Here is a 26507-nt window from a genome sequence, read left to right on the forward strand (position 1 = left end):
AAAGGTAAAAACTGAGCCGTCTTTGGCTAGAATAAAACCCATTGGTAGAAATTCAAAGGCAATTCCTACTTTATTAAAAAGAACTTTAGATGTTACAATTTTTGAAGGAAATAATTCACGAAAAATTTATTGGGACTTTTTGGTGGTCCCAGGCTTAGGCTTTGATGTTATTCTTGGCTGGGATATACTCCGAGAGATAGGCTCAAATCTTGATTTCAAAACTAATACATTGACTTTCTTGAATGGTGAGAATGATAAGTCGATTAGTCTGTCATTTTCTGGAAGTATAGTAATGCCCAAGAAAATAATTGTAGACCCATTCTCAATAAAAGCGGTAGAAGTTCTTTTTAGGTCAAAAGAAGGGTTGCCTTTACCTGATGGGATAACGGTCATTACAGAACCTGCTGGTAAATGTTCTGAATTTTTTTTATGCGGCCTCTGTAAAAGTTGTAGAGGATAAGGGGATAATTTTTATTTTTAATAATAGTGAAAGCCCTTTAAAGTTGAACCGACGAGAGGTAATTGGCAGTTTTATTGAAGTGTCCGATGCTGTAATTACAGCCTACAGAGCTGAAATTATTAATAATGAGGGAAGGGTTGATGAATATGAAGATAGGACAAATATGGAAAATCCTTGGACGGATGCAGACCTTTTAGAGAAATTTGACCTAAAACATTTAAATCGAAAACCTGAGTTGTGTGAAAAATTGAAAGATTTGCTTAAAAAGTATAAAACCATATTTTCGGTCCATGCATATGATATAGGTCAGAATAGCCTGATGGAGTTTAAAGTAGATATTGACAAGAGTAGCCTATACCACAACCTAAACCCAAGTCCTTTAATTTACCATTGAAAATGCAGGAGGTTTTGCAACAGCATATTTATGCTATGACAAAGGCAGGTATTATAAAACCTGGTAGAAGTGAATACTGTTGCCCTATATTTGTTATTGCAAAGAGCTCAGGGGGAAAAATACCCCCTAAGCAGGAGTGGACTATGGAGAATACGAGGGTTATCTATGATTGCCGGGAGATTAATAAATTAGTCAAGGACAGTGCCTGGCCCATTAGGAGGATCCAGGATGGGCTGAACCAACTTAGGTCAAAAAGAAATTTCAGCATTCTTGATTTCAAACATGCCTTTTTCAATGTATCATTGACAGAGGAAAGCCAACAGTATAACTCATTTAGCGGACCAGATGATGTACAATATGTGTATCGTAAACTACCCCAAGGTAGTAATGTGAGCCCTAAGGCGTTTTGTCAATAAGCTTCAATTCTATTTCAGTAGGAAATTTTTCATTCTATTATTTCGATGTACATTGATGATTTGGTTGTGACATCCAAGGGAGATGAAAGTGAGCATCTTCGAGATTTAGAAAAGGTCTTTTCCAGATTGTTGGAGTGTGACGTTAAGATAGGCGTAAAGAAATTCAAGTTTTTTGTAGAGAATTTCGAGCTGCTTGGCTTTTCTGTTTCTTCTCGAGGTATTTCACCTCTAGCTAATAAACTTGACAGTATACAAAAGATAAGCAGACCGCGTAATGTCAGTGAGCTTCGTAGCTTCATTGGCTTGGTCAACTGGTATAGAATATTTTAATTTAACTTTGGGGAGTTAATTTATCCTTTGAATAAGCTTTTGAGGAAAGGAGTTCCGTTTGAATGGGGCCCTGAGCAGGAAGAAAGTTTTTTAAAGTTAAAACAGGAATTAAGTAATCCAGAAACAATATTTTTGTCATTCCCAGATTACTCAAAAATCTTTTATATTGCAGTCGACACAAGTGCAATCGCTTGCGGAGCATTGCTTATGCAAAAGGATGATCTTGGTCGATTTAGACTTATATCAACCTTCAGTAAAGTTCTTTCTTTAAATTTTGGGAAAAATGGATAATATGTCAAGAGAATTGTATGGTGTTGTCCAGGCAGTTAAGTACTTTGAGTACTATATTTGGGGCAGAGAAACACATCTCTTAGTTGATTGTAAAGCTCTAACTTACTTAAGAAGGAGTAAAGATCATTTTTCTAAGCTATATAGAATAGCTTTAATCTTAGATAACGAGTTATTCCATTGGTCACATTTGCCTGGAAAATATCACCCTGCGGATTTACTATCGCGTCCGGAGATAATTGAGGAATGTCGGCCATTAAATTTTACAGAAGAAGAAGCAGAATTTGTAGCAGCTGGGGTTGAAATAGACTATTTAGGGTTGGAATTGTCAGAGGTAGAAAAATTTCAAAGAAAAGATCGCGAATTACAGAAGGCCATCAAGTACCTCGAGTCGACAACTGAGAATTTATTAGGAACCAACGTAATGAGGCGTTGTGTCGAGAGAGATTAGGCTGGTGAAGGGGCGGACGACGGTCGACCAACGGACCAGCGGTTAACGGGTTTCAGAGGATCCTGGGAAAGGAAGGTCTGAGCGGTTAACGGGTTCAGAGGATCCTGGGAAAGGAAGGTCTGAGCTCCCATGGACGAAGAGAGAGGTAGGCGGTGGATCACCGAACCTCGAAAACCCTGCAGGTTTCGTACCATGGAAAATAGTCGACAGGGCGGAAAAGAGCGTGCCAGAAGTCGACAGGACGGAAAAGAGTTAAGTGCCAGAAAGGCAAATAGTCGACAGGGCGGAAAAGAGTTCCGTGCCAGGAGTCGACAGGGCGGGAGAGAGGTCCGTGCCAGATTGGACCATAGTCGAAAGGGCGACAAAGAGTTCCGTGCCAGGCGTCGACAGGGCGGAAAAGAGTTCCGTGCCAGGGGGAGTGACAAATAATAATTTTGTGTCTTAGCTGTTGAAAATTTTTGACGGCCTGTTTCTGAAGGAAGGTGTTCTTTGTTGTTATCTGCTAGGAGGCGTTGGCAAGGACCACGGGTACCCTAGAACAGCTAAAATAGTCTTGCCAAGTGTCCTAGTAGATTTGGCAATAAAACTGGCTCATGATCACTTACTCATTGGTGGTCACATGTCTATGGAGAAGACATTAGATCGAGTGAGCCGTATCTTTGTATTTGATAGAATGGGTGCAAAAGTTCGAGAGTATTGCGAGAACTGTAATTTGTGCTTGCGTAGGAATAAAATGCATCAGAACGTCAAACCTACGTTAGGAAAAAAATGAAGAGCCGAAATACCCATTCCGTGTGTTTAAACTTTTGGTTGTTCAAAATTGTCTTGAGCAACCAATAATAACAAATAAATCAATATCGGAGGAATCAAGAATCGTAGAATTGGAGTTAGAGAATCGTGGGCGTAGGAGAATCGATTCAACATCATCTGTATACCAGCTTCCAGTGGCGACTCCAGTAGTAACTTCAGAAATAATGGAGGATAGCTCCGTTTCTAGCGAACAACATGAGGTTCAAATGGAACCTAGTCTAGTTAGTGTAGAAGTAGATAAAGGGGAAATAGAGGTTAAGGCAGGCTCGAGTGGAGAATCAAGTAGTCTTAGGAGAAGTAATAGGAAAGCAGGAAATAAACCCCCAGGTTATTATAGAAAGTATTGAAACAATTGTAGAGAGATAAGTAGAGTAAAATGATTGTGGAGATTAGTGTGTTATTGCAGTACAAATGGTTTTGGGAATTGATGTCGAGTCAAAATGAGGATGTAGCTGGGTTTTATGCTGATTATCTGGACAGGAGAAATGCTTTCTTTGAACTAGGAAAGATAGACAGATAAAAATGACGAGCGAAAGATGTTTGACCAACCTTTTTCAAATGATGTATTTACTTCCTTTTGATATCTTATGGATAGTAAAATAACCGAATAATTTGGAAAAAAAAGAATTAAAGCTTTGGAAAAAGGAAAGTAAAAGAAAATCTCATTGTGTTTCTGTCAAAGATTATCATTTTTGTTCAAGTGTTCTGTTCAAATTTAAATTCTTTTATAAGATATTCTGACAATGTGCAAATTTTTATATTAGGTGTAGCTATGCAAATTTTATGCGAACTTAGCATGACAATATAAAGTGAAATGAAAGTGCCAATTGGGAAAATATTTTCTTGTGTCTTGTTGATTCAGTTTTATTGTCAGTATTTTTTTTTATGTTATTGTTAAGTGTACCTTTGTTTGAGGATAGAAAATCGTTTTTTTTTTGGAAAAAAAAGATTTTGAAAACCCCGGGGAAAATCTGTAAACTTTGGAAATAGGTTTTTCTTGGTCAAAACCAATAATTAAGATTCTAAATATATGTCGGAGATTCGTATGTGTAATCCTTCACATGGTCACTTCAACCCGGAATAACCCCACAATCTAAAATGCAAACATTGCAAATTGTCAACAATCAACAACCCCACTTCTTAGAAATTCTCTTTATCAGGGGTTTACAGTTTGTCAAGTGGCCAGATGTGTATCCGAATTTGGGTTACCAATTTGGATTATTTGAGCAGTTCGAATTCTGTATCTGTCCTCGTCATATGTACCTTCACTGTATTATATGTATAAATAAACATTTTATACTCTAAACACAGACTATGTGATGGTTAGAGGTTCTAGACATCCTCCACCGGTAGAACCCAGATAATAGGCCAACGCTACCATAAGGCCCTAAAGAGAAGAAGTCTCACTGTACAGAGAAATAGACAATTCACAGAGAAGTGAACAAAGAAACTTTACACCCTTTTCAATCGTCGAAAGTGATTGGAGGGCAACTAGCCCCCCCTTCAAGCCCATCATTCCCCTAAATACATCCAATAAAAATTTTGAGATAGCCATTTTGTTCAGCGTAGTTGATTTCCAGATAGAAAATATATTTTGAGGAAGACACTCCCCCAGAACCCACAGGGCAAGGGTTTTAAGTTATGCCCTGGGGGCATATAAGATTTTTATAGAAGATGTTTTCGTAGAAACTTCAAAACAGGCTCATTTGATTGGAAATTCAATGGGCTAGTGACTTTTTTAATAGTCGAAAGTGATTGGAGGGGAACTAACCCCCCCCCCCCACGCCCATCATTCCCCCAAACACATCCAATCAAAATTTGAGCTAGCCATTTTGTTCAGTGTCGTTGATTTCCAGATAGAAAATATGTTTTTGAGGAGGATACTCCCCCACAACCATCAGGGCAAGGGTTTTAAGTTATGCCCTGGGGGCATATAAGGTTTTTATAGGAGGCGTTGTCGTAGAAACTTCAAAATAGTCTCATTCGATTGGAAATTCAAAGAACTAGTGCTCTTTTTAATAGTCAAAAGTAATTGGAGGGCAGCTAGCCCCCCCCTCCCACGCCCATCATTCACCCAAACATATCCAATCATAATTTTAAGACGGCCATTTTGTTCAGCGTAGTTGATTTCCAGATAGAAAATATGTTTTTGAGGAGGACACTCACCCACATTCCTCAGGGCAAGGGTTTTAAGTTATGCCCTGGGGGTATATAAAGTTTTTACAGAAGGTGTTGTTGTAGAAACTTCAATAAAAGCTCATTCGACTGGAAATTCAAAGGGCTAGTGCCCTTTTTAATAGTCGAAAGTGATTGGAGGGCAACTAGCCTCCCCCACACCCATCATTCCCCCAAACACATCCAATAAAAATTTACAGATAGCCATTTTGTTCAGGGTAGTTGATTTCAAACACATCCAATCAAAATTTTGAGATAGCCATTTTGTTCAGCGTGGTATATTTCCAGATAGAAAATATGTTTTTGAGGAGGACACTCCCCCACAGCCCTTAGGGCAAGGGTTTTAAGTTATGGCCATGGGGCATATAAGGTTTTTAAAGAAGGCGTTGTCGTAGAAACTTCAAAAAAAGCTCATTCGATTGGAAATTCAAAGGGGTAGTGCCCTTTTTAATCGTCGAAAGTGATTGGAGGGTAACTTGCCCCCACCCCTTCACGCCCATCATTCCCCCAAACACATCCAATCAAAATTTTGAGATAGCCATTTTGTTCAGCGTAGTTGATTTCCAGATATAAAATATGTTTTTTAGGGGACAATCCCCCACAACCCTCAGGGCAAGGATTTTAAGTTATGCCCAGTGGGCATATAATTTTTTTTAGAGAAGGCGTTGTCGTAGAAACTTCAAAAAAAGCTCATTCGATTGGAAATTCAAAGGGCTAGAGCCCTTTTTAATAGTCGAAAGTGATTAGTTATATTTTATTTTTTTTTTTGTTTAGACCAGGGCACTTCGTATCAATGGAGTTGTCGTGGGAACTTCGAAAGGGGCTCATTCGATTGAAAATAGAAAGGGCTGATGCCCTTTTTAATAGGCGAAAGTGATAGGAGGGCAACTAATCCCCCTTCCACTCCCACCCTCCCAATTGCCCATTATGTATAAAAACTAAATGTTGCCTTAGGATTAAATAAAAATACACTGTGATAAAGCTAATTACCAATAAGGCATCTCAGCAGTATCCCAAGAACAACTGAGGGTATTATGTTCAAACTTTCAAGGCCACTTCTGCTCTTAAAATTTAACCAAATCAAAATAGTGAAAGTGTATCAAAGCTATCAAAGAAAGTTAACAGATTTTTTTGCGAATGGTATCAAGTTCTCTATTTAAGGTCAACTAGAGGAGGTATAAAACTAAGTTATACACTTCTATTTCTGTCGGGATTCCTAATAGGGTGGATGGTGCTATATATTTCTGAAAATATTCCTCCGTCATATAAATAGCAGGCCAAACTATTAAATCATTAGAATCGCAAATATCGAAAGTATTACTTTGTTTTTCTCTGTAAAGACTTTGTCAATCTAAAACGAACATATATTAATTAAAAAAACTTTTTCCACAAAATAAGTTTTTCAAAGAAAATTAAAGAACTCCATGAAACCAAAAATAAACAAAAATATAATAGAATAATATACCAAGCTCGAAACGACCACAAATCAGCATCGATAAATAAATGAAACCCAAAACGAACAGAAATTAAAATAAATAACCGAGTCAAACTCAAAAGGAGAAGAAATTAACATAAGTTGGGCGCAAAACCCCTATACCTTCCCAAGGCCTGAATAAAATTTGCACTTTACTATATAAAAGTAATTTCAAAGATATAAAACTTTAAAGATATAAAATTAATTTCATTTTTTTTAGTGCTATTACAAACTACTAAAACTTAAGAGGAAATTTTTTATTAAATTTCCTTATCAAGGAGTTTTATCTTTTCGTTCTTGCCTCTTCTAAGCTACAGATCGCTGAGCACGAGAAAAAAACTATGACAGTGTTAGTTTCGTCCCAAATAACAATTGGTATTTTTTAAACATGTTGACATTGTCTTCTTTTCATTTTCCTTCTGTTTTCATAAACAGCACTTATTATATCAATAGGAAGAGGGGTGTGTCGGTTTCTTTATTTTAAAAAATAATCGAGTAGCACCAAGTTTCATCGTTGTTTCAGTTGTACACTGGAAAACGTTCTAAATCTTTCCAGGAGCTTAGTTTTTTTTTTATTGAATTTCATAGAAGAGACATCAGTGCTAAATGGAGAACTAAGTGTATCAATGAGAAAATCAGAAGTATTTCTAATGATTAGAAATTAATGTGCTTGTTTCAAAAATAAGCTTTCACTTTCTTAATACTTCTTGCATATCACAGTCCATATAGTTGAACCGATTTTCACTTTTATTAAGATTTATTGTTCCTGTGTAATTTTAAGTGTGCTATTTTTCTGTTCTCTTACGGTTTTAATATATCAGCGAAAGACAACAATTTCACTATCATTCCATAGCTGAGATTCACCTCTATCCTTTACCGAAAAACATTTTTGAAATTTGGTGTACATGGTTTCTTAGGCTGAAAATACATTGAATATTGGCTACAACTTTTTGAAAAAAGGAGTATTTTGTAAGCAAGTCAGATCATTCTCCAAGAAAAGGTAAATGTCAGTATCATTCTATAGCTGAGATTCAGCTCTATCCATCTACCGAAGTACATCTTTGAAATTTGGTGTGCATGGTTTTTTAGGTTGAAAATACGTTGAATATTGGTTGAAGGTTTTTTAAAAAGGACAATTTTCTTAATTTTTTAAACAAGCTCAGATCATTCTCAAAGAAGAAGTCAATTTCGTTATCATTCCATAGCTGAGATTCAGCTCTATCCACCTACCAAAGTAGATCTTTGAAATTTGGTGTACACAGTTTTTTACATTGAATACATTGAGTATTAGCTCTAAGTTTAAAAAAAGACAATTTTTTAAGCAAGTTCAGATCCTTGTCCAAGAAAGAGTCCAAGTAATATCAGAATTCTATCTTGGAGAATGGATGAACCTGAGACGAAAAAATACAACGATACAAGTCTGTTGTTCTGTTGACGCAAGTTATAGCAGCAGGATTTTCGTAAAATCACTCGTTTCAGAGGGAACATATACCTTAAGATTATTTTGACACAACCCTGAATCAATCTTAAATATCACCTTTTATCGATTCCTTGTGTAGTGCCTGTCGCTCTATTCATCAATTCGTTGCATTCTTCTATAGCATTTGCGATATTTACAAGAAGCGAAGATTTATGGAGTTGTCTTCTATCACTTTTAGGGACGGAAGTTCGACTAATTTTGAGTTTAGTTAAAACTGCATATGTAGGACTGGTTAAAAAACAAGGTTTTCATCTATTACCCAGGAAAATATAATTAAGATGCCAACAAGACTTCAAATCATCAGCTGAACATTGAAACAGACATGAGAATGCTGTCGTGTAAAACGACAAGTTCGAATGTACTATACAAAATGAATCATTTACACTTTTTAGCTAAGACATTATAAATTTAAAAAAAAAACTATTGTCCAATGATAATAAAAAAAGGCCAGTTTTTCTGTTTTCTTTCAAATGAGTTTGAGACGTAATTTTGAGATCGTGAAATCCATGAATTTTGAGAAGTTATACAACTAACCCTACATGCCAGATTGGGTCCATAACATCTATTTTTTATTAATTCGAAATTAGAATTAATGAGTATGATAAGTAAGAGACTTGTAAATGAAAGAAGCTTAAAGCCTTTAGTTATTCATACTACTACTACTAAAAACTCACCGCAGCACAAAGCTGCATGAGGTCAACACAGCTACGCAAGCTCCTCCTCCATCCCAATCTATTCAAAACCTCTAACAGCAATTTTGGCATGAAATATTTTAAGAATCTTCACGCTCTTAGAGCTTGTTCGTTATTAGATGAAACAAAAGTCGTCAGTTATCTAACGTTTTCACTGTCTTATTTTTGAACAAGTAATACCCATCCCCTCTTTCAGCAAGGAAATTGAATATCGCGATTCTATCATTTGTGTTATCGTTAACTGGTTCGTAGGTAGGAACACGACATTCCTGACGCCTTACATACATTTGAACAGTACGAGCACCGGGTTGTGAGAATGTGGGAAAGCCACCATAACCTGACTAAATTGTAAAAGTAACAAACTATGACTTTTGAGTAATGATAAAGTAACGAAGTATTAACTTTCTTGGTGTAAGGAAACTAAGATTAAATTTAAATAAGTGTACCCTATATCCAACAAGGTCCATTAAATGCAAATACAAATACCGGACCGCCGCTTCAAACTTGAGGGGTCAACGACAAGAGATATTACGCGATTTGTATCACATGACAAAAACAGGGTTTTAAATAGAGAAAGCGGAAACTAACCTTTTGAACCAAAGACTTACTATTAGGATTACATCAAAACTGGTCTCTGGCCAATGAGAGAAAAGAATAACAAAATAAGACAAAACTTAAAATAGGGATTCAGGGACGGAAACGAGGTAGTCTTTTTTGGCTCAAACAACGAGTAAGTGTTTTTACTTTGTAATTAAGGTAGACTACCACTGTCTGTCTGAATTCCCCTTGGAGATAAAAGTTTGAAGATAAAATTAAAATAAGAAGAAAACCTCTAAAGATTTCTGTCACTTGGAGATAACTTAATACGTATGTAGGAGAAAATAATAACAACTAGTGCTGAAATCTAATATTTACTATAAGTTGGTGTTTTTGGGTTTATAGTTCGGTAGTATTTCCACTTAGACAAGGCTTGAGCCATTTGGACAAAACAGCATTTTAAGGTTAGAATAAGCTAAATTAAATTTTTACTCAGAAATTTAAGCTCCGAATAACTGAGTGTTCAAAGAGGAAAGGAACCTTAACCAAGAAGTCAACGTTAGAAGAGCCCTTTGTGCTCCCCTTTGAGCCTAGAGTTCCTTGGAACTTAGCTTGACTTTATAAAGACCTTATATCAGAAAATTGGAATTATCGGACAACAACATTACTCCCCCCCCCTTTGTGCAATCTTCAGACGTTTATACGAAGAAGAACACTGTTCCCTTTTTAATCATTCTTTCATTTCGTTAAAACCGTACTGTATGTTTATACAAAGGTGGCCTTGATGTTTATACAGATAGGTTAGGGAAAAAGGGAACAATATTGTCGATTTAAGAATTTCCAAACCTTTATCTCCAGCTATTTTCAATTGAGAGTTTCTCGTGATAAAATTAAATCTTAATAAAGGTGCCTGGAATAGACAACCCTTTTCAAGAAATAATAAGAGGATCTCTTGGTTTTGGTTAATGAAAATTGACACAAAATGGAGTATGGGTATTCTTAGCGTCCCTCAGCAATAGTTTGAACTAAAAGGATTTTAATAACCCAGAACTCAAGCCTTAACTAGCTATTCAACTGTAACTCTTTTAAGTAGAAACATTCGATAGTCCAGAATTAACTTAATCTTTTTGTTTTCAGTAAACATTGGTGGATTGAACAAGTAGACCATAGACATTAGACCTAGAAGAGGTTTAGAAATATTCAACGTAATCAGAATTAGAATATTTTTCTTTTTATCTTCTTTTGTAATAAAAATCAGTTGTCACTGAATTCTGAGTACCGATTTCTTACCCAAGCCTCAGTTTGTAACACGCTACCAAATTTATTAGCCCTGATAGTAGGGGCAACCGTACAACTGGTCACAGCGGTACTCAGGTTCGGTACAACTGGTCGCAGCGGTACTCAAGTTCGGTACAACTGGTCGCAGCGGTACTCAAGTTCGGTACAACTTGTCGCAGCGGTACTCAAGTTCAGTACAACTGGTCGCAGCGGTACTTACAACTGGTCGCAGCAGTACTCAAGTTCGGTGCAATTTTCGTTTAGGTGTGGGAGGATTAATTAAATTTATAAAATTTGGTAAAATTTAGTCCTCTGTTCCTCACAAGAAAGTGTGTGTTCAGTTTTCCAAACCTATCTGAGACAGAAAAATTTGAAAAAGTATTCATTAAAGAAATTTTTAACCTTAAAGGGAAGTTCAGACAGCCTTTTATCTTCCTAAGATTCTTCCTTTCTTCTCCTTTTCTTTCTCTTTGATACAAGTTCTAGTGTCCGTATCATCTGTAGCTTGCTTAAATCCATTTTAACACTAGTGTCATAGTTAAATCATCTTCATTAGTGTTATCATACTATTAGCCTTGAGGGTTAATTTAAATCGAGATATTGAGCTAATTCTTACGCAATTTATAAACCAACTGATTTTAGTAGTTTAAAACAATTTAAAGGTTCAAAACGTTTCCCACATTAAGATTCTATATGAATAGAACAATCATGAGTTCAAATGAAAACAAAATCAAAGAGTTAGAAATTGCACTACAACAAGCGCAGTTTAGAATAAATGATCTAGAAGGGCAATATAGAGATGCCACAGTCACAAGTAGGCTTCAAAGTTTATTTGTGGAGCAAGCGCCTCCCATCTCGTTACTGACATATCCAAATGAAATCAAGTCATGGATTACCGCCCTTGAACAAATACAAAGGAGTTTAAGAAAGGATGATATTGCTATAATAAATCAAGCTTTTTGTTATACTCGGGGAGAAATACAAAGAATTGCAACGAGCTTAGATATTCCTAAAATAAAAGATTTAGACCATTTAGAAAAACCTCTCAAATAAACCTTTTTACATGAAAAACAAGCCGCACAAAGACTACAAGAACTGCTTTCCAAGAAACAAAGACGATCTGAGTTGGTACATCAATTTCACTCTCAAATTAGTAGAAAGGCTCTAGAGTATGCAAAAAGTGTTCCTGATATAATTGCAGATGACATAAGCTATTAGTATTTTTAAAAGTGGTATGTTCCCTTCAATTGGAAGGAAAGTTCATGAATAGACTAAAACAACAGACGACAAAGATGAATTATTAACGCTGGCAAAGAGATTTTAATCGGTTGATTTATTGTATAGGGACTCGTTAGACATGTATGTGAGAGCAACGGTGGTTGACTCAGGAGACAAGACTTCTCCTGAAGGACGAAGAGATAACTCTTGAGTAGAATTTCAAAAAGTAGGAAATTATAGAAACAACCCAAAGAAATGTTTAAACTTTGGAGAGTCTAGCTTTTTTAGAATAGAAATGTCAAGACCCATGAGGGTTAAATATTCTAAGAATAAATTTAGTGAAAGAAAAAAACGCCCGCATAAAATGCTGGACTTGCAGGGGTCCACATAGACAATCGGAATGTGAAAAACCTCCAACTTGTATCCGCTGTGGTGAAACAGGCCACAAAGCAAGATATTGTTTAGCCCCAGCACCTATAAACCAACGCCAACAAAATTTTTAGGGCAATTTTTGCCGAAAACACTGCGGCCTCCGAGCGAGGGTTAGGGAACCACCGGAAGGCACAAGCGCAGATTCCGTAGTTTTGTAGATATAGGTTAACCGTTAGGAGTAGACCTAGAGTGACTAGAAGTCACGTACATGTCATGACAGGGAGTCATGTACTTCAAAGGGAGGTTGAGAGGACACGTCTCAAGGATACAAAAATGGGTAGCGTCCACCTCTTAAGGATGCAAGAAAGGGTTGCGTCTACCTCTTAAGGAAGCAAAAAAGGTTTGCCTCCATAGGGATACGAAAAAGGGTTGTATCCCAACGCACAAAGGCTGCATATGCATATACTCACAGAATATTCATGATCATGAACCTGGATTGGAGTCTCCCAGGCTAAAAATTGAGACAAAGAAAGCTAGCATAGTGCTGAAATGGCTTATAAAGTAAGCAGGATACCGAAATATTTCCAAGATCTGACCTTTTGGGTAAAGCTCAGAACCAAAAACTTCGAATTTAGGAGAGAAAGGAAGACTCATTTTTTAAAGAAAAGGTTTGGAGATCTCTATTTGATTCCCGTGAATACCTTAGTTTATGCCCTGGCTTTTTCTGACAAGAAAAAAAAAGACGTTAATCTAATATAATTTCCTAAAAAAAAAATAGTTAATGGAGGCATCTGTTCCCTGCATTCAAGTCTTTTTTTTAGGGGGCCAAAATGGGAGCTGTAAAAACCTTAAATAAATTAAGACAATACGGTGTCTTTGTATATATGTACTGCCAGGTTGAAGAGGCAGTAAAGAATTATGAACTCTGTTTGAGAAGAGATAAATTTAGCGTTAATTAACCCACTCTTAGGGATAACATTTTCCCTTATGATCTTTTTCACATTCGGCCAAGTAATACCAGAGGAAAATTATGACTTAGCAAGAATGGTGACAAATGCACATTAGTAAAAATATAGTAGTAGCGCCATCCAAGAAAAATAGATGAGAGGAAACGCATTTCCCTAAGATTTAGAGTATTATTGAAAATAAAAAGCACTTCCGATAGGATTTAAAATATCCGTAAAATACAGGATAAGAATTATAGGAATTATATAAGAGACTCCTTGTAATACAGCCATACAAAAACTTAAAATAGTAATAATTTGTGACTTTCTGTCTCCAACAAAGGAGATGAGTTGAGAATGTTCGAAAGGCTCGGAATTTTGTAACTCGTATTTTTTTAGAGAACGGGTAAAGATTTTTTTTTTCTTTCATCGTAGAATGTATTTGCCTTTGATTTTTAAATTCGTCCATTGTTACTGGACCTTTTGGCACCTTTAAACATATCTATAATTAGCCTAAAAGGGAGCCTATCCATAGCTGAAAAAGAAAACGAATAGAACAAATAATTTGAAGATTTAATCTCTATATATTTCCAGAACAACTCCAAGACGCAGATTGGCATAGCTGAACTAAGAAAAATGCACATTTCCTTAAGGGACGAAAGAGGAAGGAAAACAGCTAGCTATTGGACATTTTTTCTCAATACCTTTAATCTATTTATCTCTTTATTAGGACTGGTCTCTATAGGAATGATATTCAAAACATTGAGAAAACTATTGTTAGACTATAGCAAACAAAAGTCTCAAGGATTTCACGTAAATGTGGAACAAGAAGAAATTGAACTAAATTGATTCTTAGCAAATTTATGGTTTCATTAAGAAAAAATAACTGTACTAAGAATTTTAAGTGTGGGAGGTTGTGAGAATGAGGGAAAGCCATCATAACCTGACTAAATTGTAAAAGTAACAAACTATGACTTTTGAGTAATGATAAAGTAACGAAGTATTAACTTTCTTTGTGTAAGGAAACAAAGATTAAATTTGAATAAGTGTACCCTATATCCAAGAAAGTCCATAAAATGCAAATATAAATACCGGACCACCGCTTCAAAATCGAGGGGTCAACGACAAGAGATATTACGCGATTTGTATCACATGACAAAACAGGGTTTTAAATAGAGAAAGCGGAAACTAACCTTTTGAACAAAAGACTTACTATTAGGATTACATCAAAACTGGTCTCTGGCCAATGAGAGAAAAGAATAACAAAATAAGACAAAACTTAAAATAGGGATTCAGGGACGGAAACGAGGTAGTCTTTTTTGGCCCAAACAACGAGTAAATGTTTTTACTTTGTAATTAAGGTAGACTACCACTGTCTGTCTGAACTCCCCTTGGAGATAAAGGTTTGAAGATAAAATTAAAATAAGAAGAAAACCTCTAAAGATTTCTGTCATTTGGAGATAACTTTAATACGTATGTAGAAGAAATAATAACAACTAATGCTGAAATCTAACATTTTTACTATAAGTTGGTGATTTTGGGTTTATAGTTCGGTAGTATTTCCACTTAGACAAGGCTTGAGCCATTTGGACAAAACAACATTTTAAGGTTAAAATAAGCTAAATTAAATTTCTACTCAGAAATTGAAGCTCCGAATAACTGAGTGTTCAAAGAGGAAAGGAACCTTAACCAAGAAGTCAACGTTAGAAGAGCCCTTTGTGCTCCCCTTTCAACCTAGAGTTCCTTGGAACTTAGCTTGACCTTATATAGAGCTCATATCAGGAAATTGGAATTATCAGACAACAACATTACTCCCCCCCCCCCTTTATGCAATCTTCAGACGTTTATACGGAGAGGAAAACCGTTCCCTTTTTAATCATTGTTTCATTTCGTTAAACCCGTACTGCATGTTTATACAAAGGTGGCCTTAATGTTTATTCATCTAGGTTAGGGAAAAAGGGAACAATCTTGTCGATTTAAGAATTTCCAAACCTTTATCTCCAGATATTTTCAATTAAGTGTTTTCCCTGCTAAAGTTAAAACTTACTAAAGGTCCATGGAATACACAGCCCTTTTCAAGAAATAATAAGAGAATCTCTTGGTTTAGGTTAATGAAAATTGAAATAAAATCAAGTAGCCTACGGTTATTCTTAGATTAGCTCAGCAATAGTTTGAACTAAAGGATTTTAATATCCCAGAACTCAAGCCTTAACTAGCTATTCAAGTGTAACTCTTTTAGGTAGAAACATTCAATAGTCTAGAATTAACTTAATCTTTTTCTTTTCGGTAACATTGGTGGATTGAACAAGTAGACCATAGACATTAGACCTAGAAGAGGCTTAGAAATATTCAACATAATCAGAACTAGAATACTTTTCTTTTTATCTTCTTTTGTAATAAAAATCAGTTGTCACTGAATTCTGAGTACCGATTTCTTACCCAAGCCTCAGTTTGTAACAGACTACCAAATTTATTAGCCCTGATAGTAGGGGCTACCTTACAGGGTGGTAGGTTCTTGTTAATGCAAAGTTGCAAACTTGAAAGACAAATCATTAATAACTGACTTTGACGGGTGATTGTGCCTCACTAAGGTAAGCTTTAGTTTCAAAAAACGATACATTAGAAGAAGGAAACCACAAGAACTACTTAAATGTATTCGTATAGCTTAACTATAGTCAGCTGCACAAAAAATTGCAATCGTGATTGCAGAGCATTAGTCTTTTATATAGCTCAAGGTGGTCGCTTCAGACCCTGTCCAAATTTATCACTGCCATGGCTTAGAATGAGTACATGGCTTCTGACTGTTTTTTGCCTTCTGAAGCACCTTAGGCTCTGGAGAATTTTGCAACAGCAAACAAATTAAGCAAAGACGATGGCCAAGACTATCAACATGTCTGTGTTTATTCTGGCACCAAGAGCATTGCTATAAAATAATGTATGCCCTAAGTAGGGCTAAAATTAAACAAATAACCTTGGATTGTCAGTTTATTTGACATATACTGATATTTATTCCTTAAAGTTTTGATAATTTTTTATTTATGAAAGTAAGAAAGATGAAAATATTTCAAATGTATTTTGTTTTCAGTAAAACGCAAATTGTGTTCTGGTCTTGAGAAGGCATGGGGACTGTCAGCCCTACTCACGTTAATTTTTCATCTTTTTGAGTTTGAGTCGGCTATCTATTGTAATTTCGATTCATTTTGAGTTTCATTTATTTATTGATAGTGATTTATGGTAGTTTTACACTTGGAAGATTATTTGACTTTATTTTTGTTGATTCTTGGCTTAATTGAGCTCTTTAATTTTCTTTGAAAAACTTATTTTGGGAAAAAAGTTTTTTAAAATAATTTCTGTTTGTTTTTATTAACGAAGTCTTTTTTCATTGAAAAAATAATATTGTATATCATTTCAGTTTTTTTCTATAGGAATCCATAGTCTGGCTTGCTCTATATATATTTGGAGAAATTTTTTCAATAATTTTAATCCTGACACAAATATTATTGTGTAATTCAAATTTATACCTCAACAAGTTGACCAGAAAAATAAAACTTAAAATCATTCCTAAAGAATTCTGTCTATACTCTTTAACAACTTGGATAAACTTACACTCTTTAGATTAAAATTGTAAGAGCAGAAGTAGTAATAACAATAGCCCCGAAATTTTACAACTAATACTCCTAGTCGTTCTCGATATATTGCTGAGGTTTCTTATTGGTAACCATACACACAGTGTTTTTTGATTTAGTTTTAAAGCTTAAAAGGCCAATTACATAATTTTAGGGGGTTGACATACCCTATATACCAAGAGACATGGCAGCTGGGCTGTTCTACTATGCTGAACAAAAAGGCTATCTCAAAAATTTTGATTGGATGTGTATGTAAAATAAATAGGCTTGGCAGAAGGGCTGCTTGCCCTCCAATCTCTTTTCCCCCTCAAAAAGGGCACTAGAACTTTTAATCTTGAATTGAATTAGTTCCTTTAAAAGTTTTAAAGATGCTTCTAGCTATTATAGAGCGGCACTGCCTATTGTATTGCTTATACATCCTTTTGAAAACCTGCATGTATATAGTTTTTTCGATTAATTTAAACTCCTAAACGTTCCCTAAAAGTTACATCTTACTACCCCATGCGTCATTAGTTATAGTGGCCTAACTGTAGTGGTAGTATCAATAGTATATTTATTGCCTTTTGGTGATTTGAACATCATTCTCATCAAGTCCAGGAAGTTTCAACTTAATACAATTAGCCGTTTTTATGACATTGTTGATATATCCTTTTGATAACTTATATATATGTATACTTTTGTGATTTTTATGTTAATGCTCTTAGCCTTACAAGTAGTTGCAATAGAGATAGTAGTTGAAGTAGCAGTAGTAGCATTAGTAGTAAATGTAGCAGCGGTATTAGCATTAGTAGTAGCATGCATATATTGCATTTTGGTGAATTTATCTTCGCCTTTAAGCATTCTCTGAAAGTTTCCACTTAATACTCAAATCCATTCTTGAGATAGTGTCTTTTGATTTAATTTAAATCCCCCCTCCTTATTTTAAATGTATATTGTGGTTGTAGTAGTAGTAGCGGAAGCAGTAGTAGTGGTGGTAGTTGTAGTAGTAGTAGTAGCGTATAAATGTTACGTTTTTTGGTCAATTGACCATCTCCCTTATCCTTTTCTGATAGTTATAAATTAATTATCTCAGTCATTCCTGAATTACGTCCTTTTGACAGCCCTTATACACATGTTTGATTACATGTATTTTAATTATAGGTTTGATTACATATGTTTTGATTAGTTCGACAATCCCCTCAACCTTCTCTGAAAGACTCGCCTGAATGCCCTTTGTCTTTTCCGAAAACAAAGGTCAAAAATGCATACCTTTCTCAATAACAAATACTATATATAAACAGTGAACTAATTGCCAGACTTACAACCCTTGTTCTGAGGGCTCTGAGGGGGGTTGACGTCCACAAACATATAATTACAGGATCTTTCAAGAATGCTGAAGAAAGTAGACGTTTCAAAATTTGATTGGATGTTTGTTTTGGAAAATGATGGTCGTCGGAGAGGAGGCTGGTTGCCCTCAATTCAATTTTAACTTAAAAAGAGTACTATAACTTCCCTTTTCCAATCAAATGAGCCCTATCCAAAGTTTATAGGATGCCCCATACCATTAAAGTCTTATATGCCTTTGGGGCATAGCTTAAAAGCTTACAACCCTCACCCCCAAGTTCTTGGGTACAATTTCAACCCCGTAGGCCTTTTAATATGGTATTTAGACTACTTTGATTAAAATAGTCATCTCAACATTTCTATTGGATGCATATGGGGAAAAGAAGACGTGGGGTGGAGAAAGTTGCCCTCCTATCACTTCAGACTCTTAAAAAGGACACTAGGATTTCTGATTTACAATTGAATGAGCCGCATCCAAAGTTTATACGACCACCCTGAACATAAAACTTTAATGTTAACAATGGGCAACTAATATAACTTATACACCTTGCCGGGAGGGACGTGGGGAGGGGAGGGGGGGTTATCATTCCCAAAAAACATAATTACAGAATATTTCAAAAATATGCTTAGCAATATGGCTATCTCAAAATTTTAATCAGATTTGCTTGGGGAAACGATGGTCGAGGGAGAGGAGTTCTGGTTAACCTCTAATCACTTTTGACCATAGGCCACTAGAACTTTCAATTTCCAATCCACTGAGCCCCCTCTAAAGTTTATGCGATCACTCTTTCCATAAAATGTTTATATACCCTGGGGGCATACCATACAAACCTTACCCAGAGGGTTCCAGGGGGGGGGGTCGCAATCTTTAAAGACATAGCTAGTGGACCTTTCAATTATGCTGGACAAATTGGCTATCTCAAGATTTTAGTCAGATGTATTTGGGGAAAAGATGGAGGTGGGGGGTTCGGTTGCCTCCAATCATTCTCGACTATGAGAAAGGGCAATATGACTTACAATTTCCAATCGAATGAGCCCCTTCGAAGTTTCTACGACAATTCCTTCTATACGAAGTGCCCTGGTCTAAAAAAAAAAATAATACATTTTGTGCCCAAATCGCTTTTACTTAGGCAGTGCAACTGCGCTACCTATGATCTTTGGACTGCTTTTGAGCAAATGGCTATCTCAAAATTTCTATCAGATACATTTTGACAAAATACAACGTGTGGGGGGCAGGATAGCTGCCCTCCAATCATTTTGACTCTTAAAAAGGCCACTAGAACTTCTGATAAACAATTCAATGAGCCCCCTCCCAAGTTTATACGACCACCCTTTACATAAAACAAAACTTATATTCCCCTAGGGTATAACTTACAACCGTTGCCTTAAGGGCTGGGGGGGGGGGGCTTTTATCCTCAAAGACCTACTTTCCGGACCTTTCACCTACGCTAAACAAAATTCCTATCTCAAATCTTAATTGGATTTGTTTGGGGAAATAATGGGCTTGGAGGGGGGAGGGAGGCCGGTTGCCTTCTGATCACTTTTGACTATTAAAAAGAGCACTAACCCTTTCAATTTCCAACTAAATGAGCCCCGTTTGAAGTTTCTACGACAAATCTTTCTATACGAAGTGCCATAATAAATAATACATTATGCCCACAAAGCTCTGTACTTAGACAGCGTTATTGCGCTGCCTACGATAGAATCCTGAAACCGCTATAAAATAGTTATCCGAAATGCTGAATCTGATGGTGTGATTTTTATTGAGGTTACTTGACTTTTAGGGGTAATTGCCCCATTTTTGAAAAATCAGGAAGTTTTTCATGCGCTCACAGTTTCTTACGGGTAACATTAAATTTTATGAATTTATATTTTTGGGATCAGAATAATTGGCCATTTCATTTGGTTTATCAATTATCATTAAAATTCCGTTTTTTAGAGTTTTGTTTACTATTTGGCTGGGTTACTCCTTGTGTACAGTTCTACATCATGAGCTGTTTGACAAGCACACAAACAGTGCAATACAAATTGAAATAAGTGGTCTAGATCAGTTATTTTGTTTTTCATTGTTTTAATATCTTTTTTTTAATTTTTGTATTTTGCCCCGTTTTAGCTCAAATATTGTCCCGCGTAATGGTCTACCACAAGCAATCAAAATGTTCAGCCATGTTTTTGCATGTCACTTTACCGACTGGAGTTCAGTGGATTTGGACCATATCGGTTTCTCTGTCCCAATTTTGGTTTGTCTCGTAGGAACCGCTTTCAATTTGGCAATTTTCAGAGCATGGATGACTTGATGGTAATAAAAATTAGAAAAAAAGCAGTGGCACCAATAGGAGGAGAGTCTCAGTCAAGGGATCTCCCAAGAGATATTTTGCCAAGCCCCTAGACTTTGAAAAATATTGTTTTAGTCCTTGTGAAAAAAATAACTTTGACTTTTCGTACCTCTGCTTGAACAATTAAAAGTCAAAGAGTCGAAATTTATAACTCTAAAGCAGTTTTGAGGTTTTTCTTTAAGACCTTGCACTTGTATCCATAGCTTTCTAAATTATCTGAATCTGAAAGATCACGATCGGAGAGCTGCAAATTATTTTAACTTACGAGGTGATGAGAAGAGCGATGAGGGGTTTCACGGTTTTTCTGTATGCATATCACCTATAATAATAATAATAATAACATTTGATCTCCCACCATCTACAAAAACAGATTATAGTGGAGCACTACAAAAAGAAAAAAAAGAAACCAGCTACCAAAAAGATAAAGCTACGACACTCAAATAAATACAGGTGAGAAAAGTCGTCTATCTAATTAAACTTTTAGCATTGAATTATTTCGAATGCTAGACCATTGTTTGGATGTCTCTGTAAGACTATATATTTCAAGGTGGGAATTCCCATAACACTTGGGTATGTACAGTAAAAATTTTGCATATTTAGAGTAGCACTTTTTGACGTTTTCAGTGTTTCTCACTGACAGCATGTGGGATATACCGGCGAAGTAGGTTACATGTGGTAGGCACACTGAACGATAAATTGAGGCAAGAGATTTCCTGGAGTAGCATCCGCGATTCGGCACTACAGACACATAATATTTGCTTAACAATTGCTTGTCAAGTTTCAATGATCGTTTCTGTAATCATAATGCCAAGATATCTTAGCTCCGACAGCATGATTTCCGACAGTGACAGAATCACTTTGCAGTGCATTACAGGTCAAATATTCACACTTATCAACATTGATAGGAAGCCCAGTAGATTGAAAATCACTTAAGAGTCGATTCAGGTTGTCTTTTAAGTCTGCTTCGGATCTATTGAGCAGAAGGACGTCATCAGTGTATGCCAAGTAAGACAGGTCAGTACCATGCAATAGGAGAGACGGTAAGATACGGTCCAGAATCTTGGAGATTGCATGTTTGAAAATAAGAGGACTAAGAACACTGCCTTGCCTTACGTCTTTTCTGATTTTTGTGGGATCTGAGATTGCACCTTTCCATTTGGAGATTGCAACTTAGTCCATTGTGCAGTAGAGCATTCATTGCTTGCATGTCATTGACGCAACTGAACGCTTTCGATATATTAATAATGCACATATAAAGAGGCGACTTATTTCTGTTCGAGTCCATATGTACGTTAGCCAAAAGGCGATGAGCCTCTTGGCATCCGAGTACTTTCTGGAATGCAAGAGGATTGTCCCCAAAGCGTCCAGTATCAAGCTAAGTGAAAATCATATATTTAAACACTTTGCTCAAGACACACGAGAAAGTTATCAGTCTAAAAGATTTGCATTCGTTTGGATCTTTTCCTTTCTTGGCGATAGACGAGGTGACCCCTTTTAGGAATCTGTCGGGAACAAAACCCCTAGTGATGCATATCTCGAAGATAAGCTGAAGATCAGAATAGAAGCATTCAGGTAAGTGCTTAGGATGTTTTATTGTAAGATCGTCGCTGTCTATCCCATTTTTTGCTTTGGAAAGTACTTTTCTGACAGCTAACTTGATCTTCTTAAGGGAAATGGGAACAACGCAATGGTGCGCTGAGAAACAGGCAAGCCAGTTGGAAACTTCAGTTTCATATTGATTGGCTATAGTAAAATTCTCGTCTCCCATTCATCAAATTATATTAAGAGCGCCAATCATGCAGTGTCAGAGAGGTACTAGATGAACGATCGTTTGGTCTGATTAGGTTTGGTAACAATTTTTTATTTCCTGTGAACTGTTGCCCGATAATTCGGTACCTCTTCGTTTCAGCTTTGTATTTACGTTTTGTGCCCCGTTTTAGCTCAAATATTTTCCCGCGTAATCGTCTATCACAAGCAATCAAAATGTTCAGCCATGTTTTTGCATGTCGCTTTACCGACTGGAGTTCAGTGGATTCGGACCATATCGGTTTCTCTGTCCCAATTTTGGCTTGTCTCGTAGGAACCGCTTTCAATTCGGCAATTTTCAGAGCATGGATGACTTGATGGTAATAAATTTTGAAATAAACAGAGGCTGAGACGTTGAAAGGGCGAGAGCAGAGTATATGAAACGGAACTTTGATGCAGCTTATGGCCAAAGCAACAGTGGCAACATAAAGGGAAATATTGCATTTCTCCCAATTTTGCTTGTGGACCCGCTTAGTGGAACAAGCGTTATTAGTGCTCTTTGATGACTGCATGTGAAACGGAGGTCCGGAATGGTCACTAATCGATACTACAAACTGTGTAGAATAAAGAGCATTTTGATTGAGACCGATAATGAAACCCAAAATATGAAAAATATCGTATAATTTAGTTTTTTTAAGGATTGACATATGGTCATTTCACCTTAATTCGAAAATGATTTACTGAAAAATTTTCGAGTTTATTGGAAAGCAAAAACCATAGGTTTTGAATCCCAAGGACTTGTAATCATGACATTTTTTTCAACAATGTATAAAATGGCCACCATTCTGGAAAAAAGTGAGGGCTATGTTTCTAAATGGTCTATTTAAGTAATTTGGAGTGTTCGTCCATGACGATCTGGAATAGTATGTGACTTTTTAATACTGCATAAATAGTATGTGACTTTTTCAGCATCTACATAAAGGAAAAACAAGGATGCAGCCAAGAAGTTTTGCTAGGGAAACAGGGGTCAATTTTCCAGTGAAAGTGTTTGATGGTAATAAATTAGCTGACTTTCAAAAGAGCAATGGCATCAGAAGACACTTCTTGGCCAGAAAAGTGAGACTTTCCAACGATAATACGTAGCAAACGTCATTAAGTAATGAGCGCTTTTAAAGAAGAAGGATAAATATAAATTTATAATTTTATTGGGAATAATAATGGATAGAATCAAGCAACTGTACCATCTGGTTGATGAATCAGATACACCTTTGCCAAGAGCATGGAGTCCTGTTGATAAATACCAGTACATATCATTGTCGTTAAATAACTTACGAGCACATTACAAAGGTTAGCAACTTTTTGGTTCAGGGTCACCTTCTATTAAATTCATATTTTCAGTTTCATTCACCTATCATAACTAATTTTTACGTCAAAAAAATTTTTCAATATGCACTACATGGTAAATGGGTAAAATTCTACTTTAGTTACTTTTGGCTATCTTGGAAAGGGGTTGGGTTAGGAAAATGAAACTTTCAGGGATGGATGTACATGCTAAGGTTTGTCCCGGGAAGGTACTTTGAAGTACCTACCTCCACTCATCCCCCCCCCTCTATATAATGGTAAATTACTTCACATTACTAGTTTTTTTTAAATAATATTTAATACTATATTACTATGATAAATATAGATAACTTCTTACCTTACACAACTTCTGATTTTAACCTTGTTCTTTAAAATATATTACAAAATCCTATTTAAATCCTAAGCCATTTAATTTTCAACCCATGCTGACTTTCTTTATGGTATATGAAACCAGCTTTGTTGTGATGTCACACTTGCCTTATCAGAAATCCTTACCCTTAAGGGTAGCAGGCACATGCCAAACAACTCTGTTGATAAGACCATTTAAACTGTATTAATTAAGGAAAGGATTTGACAACAGAGACCAGTAAAAATAACCTAATCCTTTTTAGAGGACAAATTATGTCATGGGAAGATGTTTTTGAAATTCCCCTTCCACCCAAACTTAAAATTTTCTAAAATTCTACTTTAGAAGCTTTTAAAATATTTCTAAAGTACAAAAAGATAGAGTGCTAAAAACATCAGAATTGACTTCAGAGGACACATTATATCACGGGAAAAGGTTTTTGAAATCACCCTTCCCCAAACTCAAAATTTTCTAAAATTATACTTAAGAAGCTTTTAAAATATTTCTAAAGTACTAAAAGATACAGTGCTAAAAACATCAGAATCGACTTCAGAGGACACGTTATATCATGGAAAGATGTTTTTGAAATCCCCCCTCCCCCCAAACTAAAAATTTTTAAAAATTCTACTTTAGAAGATTTTAAAATATTTTAAATATTTCTAAAGCGCTACAACATACAGCGCTACAGACATCAGAATCAACTTTAGAGGACAATTTATGTCATGGGAAGATGTTTTTGAAATCCCCCTTCCCCCCAAATTCAAAATTTTCCAAAATTCTATTTTAGAAGCTTTTTAAATATTTCTAAATCACTAATAGATTGAGTGATAAAAACATCATAATCTACTCCAGAGGACAAGTTATATCACGGGAAGATGTTTTTGAAATCACCCTTCCCCCCAAACTCAAAATTTTCTAAAATTCTACTTTAGAAGCTTTTAAAATATTTCTAAAGTATTAAAAGATACAGTGCTAAAAACATCAGAATCGACTTCAGAGGACACGTTATATCACGGGAAGAGGTTTTTAAAATCCCCCTTCACCCAAAAAAAAAAATTTACAAAAATTCTAATTTAGTAGCTTTTTAAATATTTCTAAAGAAATAAGACATAGAGAGCTATAAACATCAGAATCGACTTCAGAGGACACGTTATATCACGGGAAGAGGTTTTTAAAATCCCCCGATCCCCAAACTCAAATTTTTCCAAAATTGTACTTTCGAATCTTTTTTAAATATTTCTAAAGCGATAAAAGAAACAGTGATAAAAACATCAGAATCAACTTCAGAGGATACGTTATATCATGGGAAGAGGCTTTTAAAATCCCCTTCCCCCCAAACTCAAAATTTTCTAAAATTCTACTTTAGGAGCTTTTTAAATATTTCTAAAGCGCTAAAACATAGAGTGCTAAAAACATCAGAATCAACTTCAGAGGACACGTTACATCACGGGAAGATTTTTTTGAAATCCCCCCTCCCCCCAAACTCAAAATTTTTCAAAATTCTAGTTTAGAAGCTTTTAAAATATTTAAAATATTTCTAAAGCGCTACGACATCGAGCGCTACAGACATCAGAATCAACTTTAGAGGACAATTTATGTCATGGGAAGATGTTTTTAAAATCCGCCTTCCCCCCAAACTCAAAATTTTCCAAAATTCTACTTTAGAAGCTTTTTAAATATTTCTAAAGCACTAATAGATAGAGTGCTAAAAACATCAGAATCGACTTCAGAGGACACGTTATATCACGGGAAGATGTTTTTGAAATCACCCTTCACCCCAAACTAAAAATTTTCTAAAATTATAATTTAGAAGATTTTTAAATATTTCTAAAGAACTAATAGATAGAGTGCTAAAAACATCAGAATCAACTTCAGAGGATACGTTATATCACGGGAAGAGGCTTTTAAAATCCCCTTCCCCCCAAACTCAAAATTTTAAAAAATTCTACTTTAGGAGCTTTTAAAATATTTCTAAATCACTAATATATAGAGTGCTAAAAACATCAGAATCGACTAGGATATTTACATCTGTTAAGAAGCGACTATTTCAAATGCAGGAAAAACGCATAGGCCTACTAAGTTGACCTATCTTTCCAATATATTTATAACCCAATTCACTGTTATCTTTGTTCGACTATTCCCGCCGTTTAACAATGAAACAATTAATTAATGCTTCAACAGATATTACAAGTTACAGCTTCAGTCTGTAAATGACAATTATTGAGATATGTCTTGCAATTTTTGTGAAATAAATTTCTGTGGTGGTATCGTTCAATTTCCTACTGTTGAGGCAGTCTTAGGGTTGTATTATAACCATGGCATGTTATTGAGAAGCAGGAATTGCGATATTTGTTGCCAGATTTGCGTAAAATATAGAAATTCGTTCCGTTGCCAGAAGTCTAGGCTTATACCTATCCGAGGTGGCCATGAATATTCTCAGGTAAAGTGT

The 26507-nt window shown here is 35.7% G+C and overlaps 1 protein-coding gene across 2 annotated transcripts in view; it reads left to right on the top strand.

Moving 5' to 3' along the window:
• Window positions 1-23555: 23555 nt before the first annotated feature.
• RanBPM (Ran-binding protein M) overlaps window positions 23556-26507 on the top strand; it is a 102143-nt gene continuing 99191 nt past the window's right edge. For both annotated transcript variants that reach the window (XM_089095425.1, XM_089095426.1), the window contains exon 1: window positions 23556-23697. In XM_089095425.1, the coding sequence (XP_088951551.1) occupies window positions 23568-23697 (130 nt within the window). In that variant the 5' untranslated portion in view covers window positions 23556-23567. The remainder of the gene's footprint in view (window positions 23698-26507) is intronic.

Source organism: Artemia sp. Qi Xiang Cuo, chromosome 10 (genome assembly GCF_049724085.1).
Source record: "Artemia sp. Qi Xiang Cuo chromosome 10, ASM4972408v1, whole genome shotgun sequence".
In the NCBI taxonomy this organism is placed as follows: Eukaryota; Metazoa; Arthropoda; class Branchiopoda; order Anostraca; family Artemiidae; genus Artemia; species Artemia sp. Qi Xiang Cuo.